At 47.8% G+C, this 15,868-nt stretch overlaps 2 protein-coding genes across 9 annotated transcripts in view; one reads left to right on the top strand and one right to left on the bottom strand.

Annotated features, from left to right (window-relative positions):
• The window catches only part of POLQ (DNA polymerase theta), a 54,375-nt gene extending 52,805 nt beyond the window's left edge, over positions 1–1,570 (top strand). The window contains exon 30 of the mRNA XM_075437452.1: positions 1,122–1,570. Within this exon, the coding sequence (XP_075293567.1) occupies positions 1,122–1,235 (114 nt within the window). The 3' untranslated portion in view covers positions 1,236–1,570. The remainder of the gene's footprint in view (positions 1–1,121) is intronic.
• A 4,083-nt stretch (positions 1,571–5,653) lies between these two features.
• The window catches only part of STXBP5L (syntaxin binding protein 5L), a 216,253-nt gene continuing 206,038 nt past the window's right edge, over positions 5,654–15,868 (bottom strand). For all 8 annotated transcript variants that reach the window (XM_075437392.1, XM_075437397.1, XM_009941563.2 and 5 more), the window contains 4 exons: positions 14,965–15,130; positions 12,399–12,510; positions 11,800–12,020; positions 5,654–10,768 (listed from right to left, as the gene is read on the bottom strand). In XM_075437392.1, coding sequence (XP_075293507.1) covers positions 10,727–10,768; positions 11,800–12,020; positions 12,399–12,510; positions 14,965–15,130 — 541 coding nt within the window. In that variant the 3' untranslated portion in view covers positions 5,654–10,726. The remainder of the gene's footprint in view (positions 10,769–11,799; positions 12,021–12,398; positions 12,511–14,964; positions 15,131–15,868) is intronic.

Here is a 15,868-nt window from a genome sequence, read left to right as displayed (position 1 = left end):
AATCTGGTGTTCCTCACTGTGTGCTGGACCTGTGACCGCTCTCAGAGAATCTCCCTCTGTATGGTTCACGTTGCTTTTGAAATGCCGGGCCCCAAACTTGATCAAGGCTGGAGTGGTTTAAATAGAATGGAAAATTGATCTGTGTGTCACACAAGCAGCATTTTATTTTTCTATGTTCCAGAATTGCATTTGCTTGCTTTCTCACAACAGTGTGCTGTGCTTGAGCCCTGTTCAGTTTTTAATCTCCAATAACCCCATCTTTTTCCTGCCACAGCAGTTATTTTTCATCCTATTTTTGAGCAGTAGATTATTTCTATCCTAGTTCTCTATCCTGCTTCTTTCTACTCTGTACTTGTCTGTGCTGAATTACATCCTATTTCAAAGCATTTTTCTAGGTTATCAAGATCATTTTGAAACGTGGTATGTAAGAGCGTAGGGTTTTGGAAGTCAGATCTCCCCCTAGTTCTTAAAGCTGTTGTAAACTCTTGTGCTCTGATCTCCTCAAATCCTCCCCCCCCCATTCCCCATTAAAAACGGTGGAGAAATTTCTACTGTGGCTACCTGTGAGGGAGTTACGAAAACTCGTGGAAGGGTCAAAAAGCTTGAATAGTTCCCATGTTGATGCAGTGGTCTCTAACTGAGATGAGGGATCACAAGCATTCAAAGCCTCTTTTCATTCTGCTGTGGAAAGGTTCGTGGGACGGGTGTGGGTTGAAAGATTCATTCAAATAAGCAATCAGGACAGGCTGGACTCCACGTTGGTCTCAGGGTAGGAATGAAAGTCCCTTTATCCAGGGCAGGTATTTACAGTCAGGAAGAAAAGTCTGTTCTCATAACAGTCCAAAAAGTCGCAGGCAAAATTATCTTCTGGTCCCCTAACCATGTACTGAAATGAGTGTTTTCTTAGGAATGCTTATGGAGGGCAACAAACACAGTTTCACACAGCTTCTTCATTCGTAAACCCTAATCAGGATTAAAATGTTCGGTTGCATTCCCATCGGTGGCAAGTCAGAGCAAGTAAGCGCAGGAGAGGACTCCAGGTGTCCGCTCACCCCAGCTATTGGCAGAAGAACAGAGCACTGAAGTTCTGTGCACGTCTGATGTTCAGCGTTTCCCTGTAGGTCGCTCAGATTGTCAAGCACGAGATGGAAAACGCCATCAAACTCTCGGTTAAACTGAACGTTAAAGTGAAAATTGGACCTAGCTGGGGAGACCTGCAGGACCTGGAGCTCTGACACGAAGTGCAGCTTTCTCATGTGTGGTGAGGCCGAAGGCACCGTGGTCTGGTCTGGGCAAGGGCCCATGACAGAGCCGCGTGCGGTGGGATCCTCCTGTGTTGTGTTTCTGCAGACATTGTTGCAAGCCGCCTTCTGAAACGCGTGGTGGAAGCTGGTATGAATTCACCAAGCCAAACCCTTCAAAGGTCAGACAGCACAGCGAAGCGTGTTTACAGAACTGTGAAATTATTAATTGCTGAAAGCACAGTATTTAAATGAATTCTGATAAAATATGCTTGATTTTGTAATTTAAAACAAAACCCCAAAGCCTAATGAATTTATTACATATGAAATGAGCTGGATTATTTTATTAAAACAAGGCAAAAAGATAATTTGGCAGTTCTTATGTGTAATTGTGTCTAGGACAAAAAAAAAAGTCATCGTGTTTGCACTTAATGTTGAATTTTACAGGCCTCTCCTTGGATCATTTTGTACTGAATTGTGCTGATGACATTCAGGTGCTGAAATGGCTTTACAGCTTTCACAGCTGGCTGGATTTCTCCCTGAGCCGCTGTGCAGCGTTCACTGGGAGTGGAACCAGTGCTTGGATGGCCTCCGGCTTTTGGGAAAGCATTCTGGTGACTGTCGCAGCTTGTCCTGCTGCTACCTTGCAGACTGGCCTGGAAAGGGATATTGTTTGGACTCTCTTACACTTAACACAAAACCACCAGCAAAAACATTCCATTTTAAAAGATCTTATAAATGCTTATAAATCTATTAATGGTGAGTGTCAGGAGGATGGGGCCAGACTCCTTTCAGTGGTGCCCAGCGACAGGACAAGGGGCAATGGGCACAAACTGGAGCGTAGGAAGTCCCGTCTGAACATGAGGAAGAACTTCTTCCCTCTGGAACAGGCTGCCCAGGGAGGTTGTGGAGTCTCCTTCTCTGGAGATATTCAAGACCCGCCTGGACAAGGTCCTGTGCAGCCTGCTGTAGGTGACCCTGCTCTGGCAGGGGTGTTGGACTTACATGATCCCCAGAGGTCCCTTCCAACCCCGAACATTCTGTGATTCTCTAAAAGAATGAAACTCAATTTATTGATTAAAAACTTAATGACAGTTTGTATTTTTGTGAAGAAAAAAGAAAATCTCACTTTGGCCAGCTGAAAGTGGCAGCCTTGCTGGCATTCGAGGTCTGGTGTGTTGAGAGGTGTTGCTGAGCAGCGGTGGGTGACCTAGGTTCTTCATTCAGAGACTTGTCTCCGGGGGAAGCCTCATACCCTGCCCGTTGGTAGCCTCACTAAAACTGCTCAGATTTCCCTCGTGCTTTGCCTCAGTGTCTTTGACTCCATCCCCGTGATCAGGCAGGAAGTTTTTCTGTGAGTTTGGGCTTGTCAGGCTGAGCTGGTCCTGAGACTGGCTCGGGTCGGCCGCTGGGGTCAGGTGCTTCCAAAGAGGGGGCAGGGAGCTCGCTCGCAGGGGATTATCCTGCCTCTGTTTGGCGTTCCTCACCTCACTGGTACCCTCTAGTCTGGCTAAACCTCACATCGCGTGGTTTCATTTCCCTTCCAGATGGCTGCGATGGTTATACGAGTTCAGCTGTTTTTGTTAACTTCATACAATGCCCGACCTTGAATTCTCCGTGTAGCCCTTGTATGTTACAAGGAAGGGAGGACGGGTGCCTCCTGTCATCTTCTTTATGCCTCTAATTATTTTATCATGTCTGTCTTCTGCAGTTCCTCCCTAATGTAAGCAATCTCCATCTTTCTGTTCTTGCCTCCTGTGAGGAATTTTCAAGCCCCTAATTATTTTTTCATTCCTGAACTCCTGCCGGATCCTTTTCAAGCAGTGTACTTTTGAAGTTGCCTTTACAGCCTGATCTGAGAAGATGCACACCTGGCTTTCAACAGCCTGGTAGCGCGCTTGAGCTTGTTCACTTCAAATGCGGCGCTTTTGGCATGGCCGTTATCCCGACATCAGAAGGACCCGGCACCGAGGTTTCAAGAACATGGTGAGTTTTAAAAGGTGTTAATGGGGTCTGCGTGCAAAGGGCCGCGTCCTGGACTCTGACCCTCCACCGGCCTGTTGTGCCGAGTCAAAGCCCCAGGCGGGGATGCCTTGGCTGCCCTGCTCAGCGCCGACCTGGCCTTCTTCCCCGTTTTGGATTTCACTTTACGTCAACATTTTTTTTTAATATCCTTCCTGCCCGCTCTGCCCTCTGGTTTTCTACCACATCTATCACCTGACAGCTGAGCTCTTTACCCACAGCGTTCGGCTGATAGACAGTTGTTTCTTTTCTAGGCTTATTAAAGCTTTTGTCATTAACAGATCTGAGCCGCAGCCCCCTGGCGTCTGACCATTTGTGTGCTCGGCCCGTGACGATGCTGGGCCGGACCCATGACCCATTCACAGGGCCTAATGATTTCCTGTCCCGGGGTGCCACGCGGCGACACACCTGTGCTGTGTTTCGGCCCCGCCAGAGCTGCTGTAACTGGAGTTGCTTGTTCTTTGGCACAGGAGAATATTTTCCTCCCGCATACTGTCGTTAGACTTTCAGAAGGATGGATCTCACATGTATTTCCCAACAAGCTCTCTAGACAGGGGTGATGCTAATCAATAAGGTGATTGACCCAGAACTAAACTTGTTTTGCTAAACAACCTCGGTGAGTTCCTTTTAACTAAGCAGTAATTTGGAGCAAATGAGAAGATAAAAGGTGGCCACCGCTCTGTGAGCCAGGTGGCTGCGGTGTTTGAGTCATGGTACTAGAACTGGCTCTGAGCTGCTGCCTGATTGCTGCCAGTTACGTTCCTTAATTCTGATTAGACTGCAACTATTAATGAGACTAAGCAGGGGAAGCGGAAGAGGGCTTAGGTCAGCTAAGCAGACGCGCTGCTTGGAGCTGTGCAGAAGGGGGGACCTGTTATTTTCTGAAGTTGGTAGAATGAGGCTGGCTGCTCACATTACTTATTTTTCCCTGTGGACCCCTCTCCCCCCGCCTCTGATGGGCTGAGGGCTGTCTTTGGCTGGAAGCTGGGCTTTTCTCCAGTTCAGGACCCGATGACCAGAGCACAGGTTACTCGCTGTCATCTTGTAGACAGGATGGGAGGCGTCTGATCGTGTTCGCTCTCTTTCCCTCAGCTGGTTTGTGGGTCTCTCCCTTTGCAGTCCACTCCTGCCTCCTGTTCGCTGGCGCAGCGCACACATGCAGTGACACGCGTGGCCCAGCAGCCCGAGGAGACGATGGATGAACGCTGCGGAGCGGGCAGGAGGTCTCTTTGCTACGGCAGCCGTGTCACTCGGTGTACGCGCCGTGAGACACACAGCCCAGTCCTGCCTTGTGCCCTGCGTTGCCCTTGCCTGGCTGCTGCACCGGCAGGTGGGTGTTTGTCTGTCTGTCTGTCTGCCAAAAGAAATTGGGCTGGGATCCAGTCCTGACAAAACAGCTGTTGTCACTGGGAAGGCCTCTTCTTCACACCGTGTGAACCTGTGTGACCCAGCTGCTCACAGGAGAGCCCGTCCCCTGCGGCTGCCGAGCAGCCTTCTTCCATTCGGTTCATATCTGCTTTCTTGTCAAAACGACTTAAAGTTTGGTTCCGCCTGCTCCTGGCCTGGGGCGGAACTTCCCCGGGCTCGGTAGTAGGAACTCCTGCCATTGACGTTTGATACAGCTGCTCCGTGCTTCTCCTCACACGTGACCACAAGCTTGTTTTGCCTTGGTCTTTCTGCGGCAGCTTTCCTTCTGTCCCCGCGTACTGGAAGTGCTCTGCGCACTTTCTTGTGGCTGGGGAGTGGTGGGAGAGGGATGGGACAAAAGGTGACAACCACTGATCTGGTTTGATCCTCTTGCCTTTCTCCCATGCTATTTGCATTTCATCAAGAACAGAGTTGTTGAATTTTTCCTGCTGTTTTTTTCCTGTAAATCCGTAGCTGAAAAGAGGGAGCTGGAAGCTCAGTAGCTCCGGCTGATGTTTTTGAGCCTCTGCTGGCAGAGCCATGCAGTCACGTTGCGAAGTGCCCTTAAACGAGCTCGCTTCTGCCCTTCTGAGACTTCAGCTTGTAGGTGACTGCTTTAACCTGAGGTGGAGGTGACACGAAGGGCGCTCGTAGTCAGCTGGGAAGCCTGGGTACGAGGCTGATGTTCCTGGGGACTGGCATCATGATTATGAGCGCTGTGGGAGCTCCCTGCCATAAAGCGGAGGAACGTGAGCTGGGGCCCAGGTTTCGTCCCTGTGTGAGCTGCTGGAGGGAGGGGGGTAGGGGGAGAGGGAGGGGGGGTAGAGAAGTGGCCATCCCCACCCCAGCTGCATTTTCTGTATTCTGGAGTGAGTGAGTAGTATGAACTCCATCCAAAGGCTTTACATAAACCATGCACCTTTGGAATGCTATAAAGAACCTAGGAGTAGAGGTTGGGGAAAAAAAGAGAGATCTACACCAACTAATATCAATTCTTTATTTTCTTTCCCTCTGTTTTTTGGTTGTTACTGGGGACTCAAAACAGCCTCAGTTAAAGATGCCTTAGTTCTCCTTTTGTGACGCTGATTTAGGATACCTGTGGAAACAGGACGTGGTTAGCGCAGGAGTGTGTGGTTCACCCCAGGTTAGCCGTCGTCCTGAGGTACAGGTAACGACTCGTTAACAAACCCCACACATACTCTGTCCACGTTTCCTTGACACTGAATCTGAATATCAGTTGCTATTTAAAAAAGTACAATGTTTGGTTCGTTGATTTAATCACAAAACAAAACACATGAATGGAAACACTCGTTTACGTGACTATTGCTTATACACCTAAGATGAAGAGTTGACTACAAATGGCCACACGTAGTTCCTTAATGAGAGAGAGTGTGTTCTTACTAAGACCATACCAAGGCCAAAAAACGTTCAAGCCTGAATTCACCTTGAGGTTATGGAAAATGATGTATGGGGCCAGGGTGTCTAAGGGGTGTAATTAACTGAAGTCTGGTTTTCTGCCTCTGTTCCAACACACACAGTTTATAAATGGAGGAGTCCTGAGGTTGAACACAGCTCTTATTTAAGCTGCAATGTTTTCTTCCCTTCTTAGGTTGTATACTGAAAATGGTACTTTTGTGTGCATATCTTCCTCACAATGCACACCTTGTGGTGTGAAAGGGCTTCTGTAAAAGGACTATGTAAACTGTTTTAGAGAATCTCCATATGTGATCATTTTATACAATATATGTAGTAAACAGAGCATTCTGTTAAATATTTGCATGAGAAGCTTCATTCTGATACTACAAGGAGTGCCTAATTGGTGCACATAAATGAACTGTAAAAGAAATTTAGAAAACAGCTAATTATGCAAAACAAAACCTGATTCTGAAATTTTCTTTTATCTTGTCTTTTAATTCAAGATTTGAAGCTTAAATTAAAACTCTAGGAATGGATTTTAGTTTTATATAAAGTAGCCTGTACTTCGTTGAAGACTTGCCAACTCTGAAAACATATAAATAATCTAATTTAATGTATTTTCTTTCCATACTCTGTCGATCTGCAGCTCCAGGCACAAGATTAAACACATCTGGTCAAACCCAGAGGGGTGCGTGTGCTGTTGGAAGTTCTGCGTGCCTGGTTTTGGATGTGGTTGTGATGGAGAGCTCCTGTGAAGAAGAATGTGAGGGAACAGGGTATCCAAATGAACAAAAAGCATTTTAAATTGGACTAAGCTTTCCAGGCAATCTGGTCTATTATAACTGAGGACTGTGATGTTGAAGGTACCTTTGAGTTTAGGCTGTCGCTGGAGGTGGTGCTGTCTCAGTGGGAAAGGTGAAAGCACATGAGCTCAACAGCCAGCGCCAGCCCGTGGCCTCGCTTTTCTGGCAGCACGTCAGGGCAGGTGCTGTGCTCGTTGCTTGGAATGCCGCACCGTTATCTTTCGCTGCCGGCCTGTCGTAGCGCTCGGGTCAGGCCTTTCAACAATCCCACACTCCCCCTCATTTCACAGTAAATCAACCAGGCAAGATTTTTTCCCCCCCTCACTGAAGTTTTTAAGTGAAGTTGTGTTTTCCACATACATGGTAAATCTTGATAGAAAGCATTTAACGGTGTGCACTAACAAACTTATACAACATATACATTACATATATATTTATATATATAGAATGTTCTATATACAAACATATACAACTTTTTAGATCTCTACAGACTACAAGAAAATTGATAATTAGAGTCACGAGTGGTGAACTTAACAGAAATAGTAATTTGTAACTGTCTGGAAATATGTAAAATATGTAAGAGTGGAAAGCAAGACACAGCTGTGACCTGATGGGGAACGCTAGAGAAAAGTTGCTTAGAAATTTAGTATTAAAAATGGTAAGTTTGAGGGATGCTAGATTCCTGTTACTCTGTTGCATGAAAATGCAAATGCAGGCAGTTTTTTTTTCCCCCCTGGTGTTAAGCTAGAGCGAGACTGTTGGCAGCCAAAGTCAGTCGGGCATTGTGTAAAAGACTTGTTGGAGACACCTTTCTCTCTGGGCGTGCTGTAGTGATCAGCAATTAGAAGTCACTTTTAAATTTTTACATTTGATTCTTAAACGAGCGAGCGGGCTCTAGCTCCAGCCTGCAGCCGTTGCCATTGAACGCGGGGTAATGGGGGCTCCGCAGTGTTACCCACCCACGTGAGGTACGGCCAAAAACTTGGGCAGAACGGGTAGCCTCCTCGTCACCAAGGCAAGCCCACGGCTGCCTGAGCCCCTCGGCTGCCTCTCACCCGGGCTGCGCTCCTGAGGGCTGACGGCGTGTCACCAGTCGTCCCCGTGCCCCTGCTGTGGGTGCGTAAGTGCCGCGCTGGGACAGGCAACGGCCTCCCCCTCTGCAGCAGCTCCATGTGGAGGCAAGCGCAGAGCTGGGTACAGCACAAACGCTGGTGGGGCGGCCTCGGCTCGCCGCTGATGGGGGCTGCTCAGCTTCTCTGTGAACACAGACGGCAGGAGGAGTGAGGTCGGTAAAGCTGGCTGGCGGGTGTGGATGCTCTGCTGCCCCAGGTGACTTTGTCGCCCAGAGACTGGAACAGGCTGCCCAGGGAGGCTGTGGACTCTCCTTCTCTGGAGATATTCAAAACCTGCGTGGACAAGGTCCTGTGCAGCCTGCTGTAGGTGACCCTGCTTCGGCAGGGGGGTCGGACCAGATGACCCACAGAGGTCCCTTCCAACCCCTACCACTCTGTGATTCTGTGACTGGCGGTGGTGGCGTACGGGCCAGAGCCCAGGCAGGGTGAATGTACGTTTAAACAGGAGAGAGCATTGCTGCAATGTTGTTCTCATTTATTCCTCATTCCAGATGCCTGGCTACAGCGGTGCCTCCTCGGACATGCGAGTGGCCGATTCTGTGACCTGGCCACAGGAAGGTGTCCCCCAGCCCAGTTCCTGTTGGCATCGGAGCATTGAGTTTGCTGTTTCCTCAAACACACACACACGCAGAGACACCCCCTTGGCTCATGGACAACTCCAGTTCCTCAGCCCTCAGCAGAAACCCAGGCATTGCTTGGGCTCTGACCTTTCTCCCAGTACCTTTCTACAGTGCAGTTTCTCCTGTGACAGAGAGGAACGTGTGTTGCATTCCCAGTTAGGCTAGATCTGTCAGGGCCCTCATTTTGATTTTGCCCACAGAGAAGTGTAAAAATCTTGTAAAGCATGGAATTCCTGTTGTGCTACAATGTGAATTTAAAACCTAACACCTCGAACCTGTTCCATCCCTTTAACTTGTGCAGCTGGGATGACAGTGAAGCCTTCTGAACTCTACAGTTTCCTGGGCTCCATTTTATCGTAAGAAAACAAAGGATACGGGAAAGGCATCTTTGCGAGAGAGCGTCTGGACACTGGGCTGACATGAACACCAGTGAAGTTAAGATCTAGGAGGGCGGTGGTGCCTGTCTGCATCCGTGTCCACTGGCACTCCTTGAAGGGACTAAGGATGTCACTCTTCTCATGTAGATAAATTTTAAATTCTGCTTTTCCACCTTTTCCTCACTTTCCTTTTCTAATTTGAAACCGTGTCCAGGCACATGAAAAGAAGCCTCCAGTGCCTTGTTTCCAAGCCAATCTTGGGAAAATTTCTAACTGAACAGTTGACCCGTGTGGCAGCGAGGCTCTTGCAGGCTACCATGACTGCAGCACGCTCATGGACTCGGAGTCTCTTCGCGTAGACAGGTCATAGGTTCTACTTACTGTTCCCTTCTGCAGCTGCAGGATGGGGAGTTTTCTGCAGCGCTCACTGTAGAAACCAAACAAGCCACTCTGAAGCAGGAGCAAATTACTTCTAGCAGTGTAAGCAGCAAATCAATTGCCACGCACCTGTGGTGTCGTTTTATGTATGTGCCAATTCAGTGCTGTGTGTTGACAATTGTTTTTCCTGCTCCTCCCCTGGCCCACCATTTCGTCTTGCTGCTGTGATCTCTTTCTCCCCAGCTTTGGAGGGGTCACTGGGCTGTTTCCTTCACACAGCTTTGACCGACCACTTAAGAAAAATTGCTGCTCTGCAGGCTGCTAAGCAGCTTCTGTGAGCAGAACTTGACAGGGCTCTGCCATTTGTAGCCCTGCGGTTTCCCATCCTGCCTTTCCGAACTTGAAGAAGCAATTTCCTACCTCCTGCTACTGAGAAATAAGGCAACCAAGTGATACAGACGCCACGGGGATGAAAAATGCCACAGCCCCCTTCAAGGACAACCCAGATGAACCTCGAGCACATTTTAAAACGTACAGATAAGGATGACATGTCACGTGCTCTGAATTGCAAATAAACCATCTATGCTGATGTTTTAATGACATTTCAGATAGTGCCTGTCTAGCTACTTGAAAAATCTGTAAATTTGGGCAGATTTTGGAAGTTATTTATTCTTCTGGTAGGAGTTAAACAGCACTGATTTCAAGCAAGGCTTTTCAAGGGAAATAAATTGCAGATAAGAAAATGCAGCTCAACTCATTTTTATGTTGAGAACAGTAGCAAACATGCTTGAAATGTACTGGCTTTTTGTAATGTCGCTTTTAAAAAATAAAGATTTTTGCCATTTAATTGGTTTGGGTTTTTTTTTTGCTCAGAATAGAAATAAATCCCATTTTTCTTCGGTCACAACATGCTGTCTTTTTTTTTTTCCTTTTTTTCTTTTTTTAATATGTCAATTAGTCATGCAACGTTTTATAAGTGCATTAACATTCGAGTTTGTACGGAATATTTTAAACCAGACGCACTCCCCACAGTTCATACCTACAGCTTCTGGAAAACTACATGCCACAGTGATGGGTAAGTTCCTTTTGGAAAAAAAATCGGCTACCCCATGAGCCAGCTGTTGGAATAAGATCCACATGATTCTAGCTTCTGTCTCGCAGTCTGTAAAATTTCTCCTTGACTCCCACTGGGATGAATCCAATAATAGTAACAGGAAAACATCTTCTAGGAGCAAAAACTGTGTCTGGCCCATGACTGGTAGATTGGGAGTGAATGTTACTTCCCTGAACAGTGTTCTTAATAAAGCCACAAGCAGCTTCTTTGAAAGTCTAGAACTGGTACCACTTTTTGTCCTTGTATTTCAGCATCACCTACAGAAATGGGAAACAAACAAAGGGATATAAACCACTGCTCCGCATGTGAGGTATCACACATGACCTAGGCCCATTAACTGTCACAGACTTTGTAAGTAAAAAAGGAAGAGCAATGCAGTACTTTTCACTAACAGTGTCATCAGGTCCTGACTCCACTGAGACCTTGTATTTAATTTCATAATTGTTACGTTTGGGGGGAAAAGAGATTACTTCCTATTGCTGTTCATGAAAAGATTTTTCCTGAGGATCTTTAACTACTTTTCTTCTGCAAAAAGTACAGAGGTATGGGAACAACCAGGAACTTGCTTTTTGCTCCTACAGAAAAAAGCTTATTTATGGAGCACAGTAGATAGATAGGCCCTGAATATATACTTCTTGCATTTCAGGGGATGTTCTTTCTGCCTATTTTTGCCTCTTGCTTACAAAAGCCAAGAAAAATGTAAAGGTCTTGTCCAGAAAGGTGATGCATGTTAAATAATAATATGCATTTTGGGAAGTATTCTTTAATGTTGTTTTATCTTCAAGGAAAATCAGTTGATTCCCAGCCTTACCAGAGTGGGATGGAAGAGCTTTCCATTTCCAGCTCTCAGCCCAGAAGCTGTCTATTCCAGGCAAGCCCTAGTCTATGTAACTACCACGGTGTTGTACTGGAAATGTTCTCCTCTTCTTCCCAAGGAGATCTGTAAAGGTTCCTGCACACACATCCACCTACCTGTTTGCTGCCCTGCTGCACAGGTGTGCTGCACTGAGTGGCTTAAAAAAAAATCACAATGAATTACTGAGATGAGAAGTGCCATGTTGTAAGTTCAGAGGCTATACAATGGATGCTCATTTATGAAAGGAAGGGGTGTGCAATGGAAGTTTATTTTCAGCATTTTCATTGCTTGGGAGCAGGAGAAAGGGCATGTCTAAAACAACACCCCTGGGTGAAGGGGGAGAACCATGCTTGGCTTCCCCAAAGGGAAGCAAAGGCTCGGTTGCAGGGTTGTGGGTTCTCAGTTCCGGGTGTGCGGTGGCAGGGCCCCTACCTCGTGTGCATGTTTGGAAAATGCCTCCGCGCTGGCCATCATGCTCGCAGTCCTTTCATCCAGCTCGCCCAGCTTCTGTCCTCTCTCATCAAGGGCAATGCGTGCACGAGTCAAGTCCCCGATGACTCCTCCAGCTGCTCCTCTCACGCCTTCAATTCCACCTGATCCAGGGATGTGCTGGGCAAGGCTGCGCGAGGCTTTTCCTGCCGTGGCCTCACCAACTGCAACAGAGAGAGGGACAAACAGGCAGGAATGAGTTCCTGGCCGTGGCTCTGTCAGCGCTTCTCGTCCTTGAGCTGCAGTCTGGCAGTGGGGATGCCATTTGATGTGCAGCTGGCACGCATGGAAGACGTTGCTCTGCGCGCTGGCACAGCTACAGTGCAGTCGTTGCCCCCCTCCTCAGTTGCTCTAAAGAAGCTGCCAAGGTGAAGGAATCACGGGAAGTCAACTGAGGACCCTTCTGGTTCTTTGCGATGTCATCTTTATTTTTTCATCAATGAGCTAAATCTCATGTACCACTCTGTTCCTAGATAACAAGGGCAAGGGATCCCATGAATTAATTTCTGAAACCACCCCCCGTACCCCAATAAATTACTTACAAAGCTCCTCTCTGTCAAAAGCTTGTCCGCTTCCTCCAAAAAGTCCTTTGAGAAAGCCTCTGTTCTGGGCTTCTGGTGTTTCCACGGGAGTAAACAAATCCCCGAGCATGTCCTAGCAAAGTCAGACAAAGGTCCATGTGAAAAATTAGTGAGGTGAAAGCAGTGCTAGGTGTTTTCTTTATTTGCCTTAACGAGCCACATGCATTGGATCTAATAATCAGTTTTAAAAGGGTCTGTTGTGGGAACAGTATTGAGTACTTAACTTTTGTATTTCATGACAGGCAAATACTTGGCCTCACTAGATTCACTCACGCTTTCAAAGGGACTTGGTCTGTCACTGCCTAGTCTCATGTTCTTTACCACAGAGAAAAAAAAATTATAAGCAATACAGAGTGAAAATACCAGTGATAAGATCACATTTTGCTTAGAAACAGCAGAGGCGACACTATAATGAAATAATAAACAATTTGTTGCTAATGATGTGTTCTGCTTTAGTGATTGTCCAGGCAAGCGGGGCAGGAACTCTCTGGTTTCTTTTTCTAGCACACCTGAGTTCAGTGCTTTCCAGCAGTTCAAAGAGTCTGGTGGTTTGGTTGGTTGGTTTTTGTAGAGGTTTTGGGGGTTTTTGTTTTTTTAAAACAAAATCCCATCACCTTCCATACAACCTCTGCCTCCCCACCCTGCTACTGTGCCTGTTGGCAGGGCCGTCAGTGATGCTGAATAAGCAGGTCTGAAGGCACAGCCGTGGTGCCGGATCCTGGCGCAGTCAGCCCAGCAGATCTCAGGCTCAGATTTACTGGCAGCAGCACCAGGAAAAGCGGACTCTCCCATTAGTGTTTCAAAGCCGTGAGGCTGTGCAGTGAGAACAGCTGCTGCCCTGTTGTTCCGCTCTGCGTTTGCTCATCCGAGCCTCAGACACAACTGCCACGCTGCTGGGCTGGCGCTGCCACTCACTCCCACTTACTGCTCCTCTGCGCAGCCACCTGCTTCCGGGGAGAGACACTGCTGCAGCCCTCCGAGCCGACGGGGAGGCTCTCGTGCAGCCTGGCTTGTTTTCCCAGGCCACAGGGGATACCGCGTCGTCTGCTGTCTGTACACCTAGAACGACCGCGCGAGCCTTTTGCTGTCCTCCTCGCGTACAAGCCAAGATGCAAGCAGCCGCCGTCCGGCCGTACAGCGGAGCAAGGGCTGTGTTTCCCTTTGGTTGGGTGTCGTATGAGGCTACTAAGGTTAATTAAAAAAAAAAAATCTAGCTTGTAACCACCTCTCACTATAGGTCCATCTTCTGAGATACACCCATCAAACCTTTTGATCATTTTAACATTGGTTCCCTGCAAAATAAATCTCCCCGACGTGCAAAAGCTGCTGTGCAGTGCTCACTTGTCACCGTGCTTTTTCAGGCTCGGGACAGACAGTGCTGAGATGCCAGCTGAGCAGCTCCGCACATGTTGTTCCCTAGGGCTTAATGACTCCTGGCAGCGCTATTTCTTTTATATTTCTATCCTAGTTCACTGCTAATTATATAACGTAGAACTTATTCACCCTCTTTTTTTTCCCTTTTATTACTCATGTTTCTCCCTGTAACCTCTCACAATTCCTCCTCTTCAGTAAATGACATGTTAATTTGCATTTTCACTGTAAAAAAACCCAACCCAAATCTAGATGCTTTCCTCATGTGGAAGAAGGGGAGTAACAACAATGGTAAATAGTTAAAAAATATATGAAAACACAGCATATTTTTTGATACTAACCACATCGGTTTGTCTCATGTGCTACTAAAAGCTGCAGGTATTAAGATATTTTTCGAGATAAAATAAAAAATTATAAAACTAAGGGAAGGAATTTGTATTTTCACTGAGGCAGTTGCTGTGTGGTTGGACACGTGCTGGTACCAACAGCTGTAGGTGCTGTCCATTTGCAGCTTCTCCTTCTGTCCCTTCAGTCATTTCTGACAGCGGGGCTGCCGTGCGGCAGGACTGTGAGGGAAGCAGGCTGTGCAGGGCCCCGTCTGGGCACAGCTCGGCCTCTGTCCCGAGCCAGCAGAGACCGCAGTCACGGCCGGACAGGCTGCGGGCTTGGGCCAGCTGTTGGGGCACAGCAGCGAGGTAACGGAGCTGCTGACCCCGCTCTGCTGCTTTGGCATCGCTCAGCCAGGGCAAGTGGAGAGGAACTCATCTGTCCTGTGTCTGCAGCACAGCCTTTGCTTGAAAGACTAAAAATTGCTATATACTTTTTATAAATTAAATTTGTTTTAATTAAAATACTTTTTAAAATTGCTTACTTTTTATAAATTAATTTTTTTAAAATTAAATTAAAATACTTTTTAAAATTGCTAAATACTTTTTTTTTGCCACTAACATTTATGCTTGCTGTTTGACAGTAACTTACAATCTCTGATAATGCCAGTATGACTTATTTAACCATTTAAAACTTTGTCTTTTGAGTAGAAACCATAGCCTGGCACGGCCTGTTCTTTGGAGCAGTCTAGCAGCAAACACGTGGCGATTCACACGCGACGAGTCAGGCCGCTGGCCCTCCCGCACCAACAGACAGGTCTGAGCCCTACCTGCAGATTGTCGCACATCTCCTGGCTGTACGTCAGCCGCTGGATCTCCGTGGGAGAGCTGAGGTACAAAGCTTGCCCTTCGTTCGTGAAACAGAAGGTCCGCGCTATCCGCATGTCTGTCACAGGCAAATAGTTGACGTCCAGCAGCGGGCGAAGGCTGGGCAAGCTGCGGAGAAGCAGACGCGGAGGTCAGCTACCCGCTGCCGCACCTGGAGCACGCACCCGCTCTGTGGCTGCGTTTTAAACCACCATTGAAGTTTATGCTTTTCATAACTGGAATAGTTACAGCGCAGCTCTAAGCTGACAAGTTCTGCCACGAACACGCTGCCTTCCTGTCATACTTTGCTTCCCTGCGTGGAGACGTTTCAGCTGCCTCGCCTCAATGACAGAATCATAGAATCATTTAGGTTGGAGAAGACCCATAGGATCATCGAGTCCAACCGTAAGCCCAACACTGCCAAGTCCACCACTGAACCACGTCACCAAGGCTTCTGCTACCGTCTGGATTTGGGGTCCGCATGTGACACTGTACGGCTCATGGCTGGGCAGCTTGCAGGGGAAGGGCTGCCCTCAGTTACGGCGGGAAACGTCACGGCAGGGCCCTGCCTGCACCCTGCGGACAAAGGCTCCAGCAGCACCACTGCTGTCCTCCAGCTTCTCCCGGTTCGCCGCTTTGGACAGCACTTTCCAAAATTTAAATGGCGTGGCCGGGGAAAGGGGGTGCGGCCAGGCAAGGGCGCGGCGACACGGCTACCACACGGTCAGCTCGCCGGTGGAGATGGCGTGAAAGGGAAACCAGGTGCTCTGCGCAGAAAATCCTCTGAAACGGCACGAGTGGGACTTGCCCCTTCACACCGGATAAACAGTACCCTTTCCATGCCCGAACTTTTCTATGCTCCTCTAT

This window comes from Opisthocomus hoazin, chromosome 1, assembly GCF_030867145.1.
Source record: "Opisthocomus hoazin isolate bOpiHoa1 chromosome 1, bOpiHoa1.hap1, whole genome shotgun sequence".
NCBI lineage: Eukaryota > Metazoa > Chordata > Aves > Opisthocomiformes > Opisthocomidae > Opisthocomus > Opisthocomus hoazin.
The sequence above is the reverse complement of the archived record's forward strand: the minus strand, read 5'-3'. Positions and strand labels throughout refer to the sequence as shown.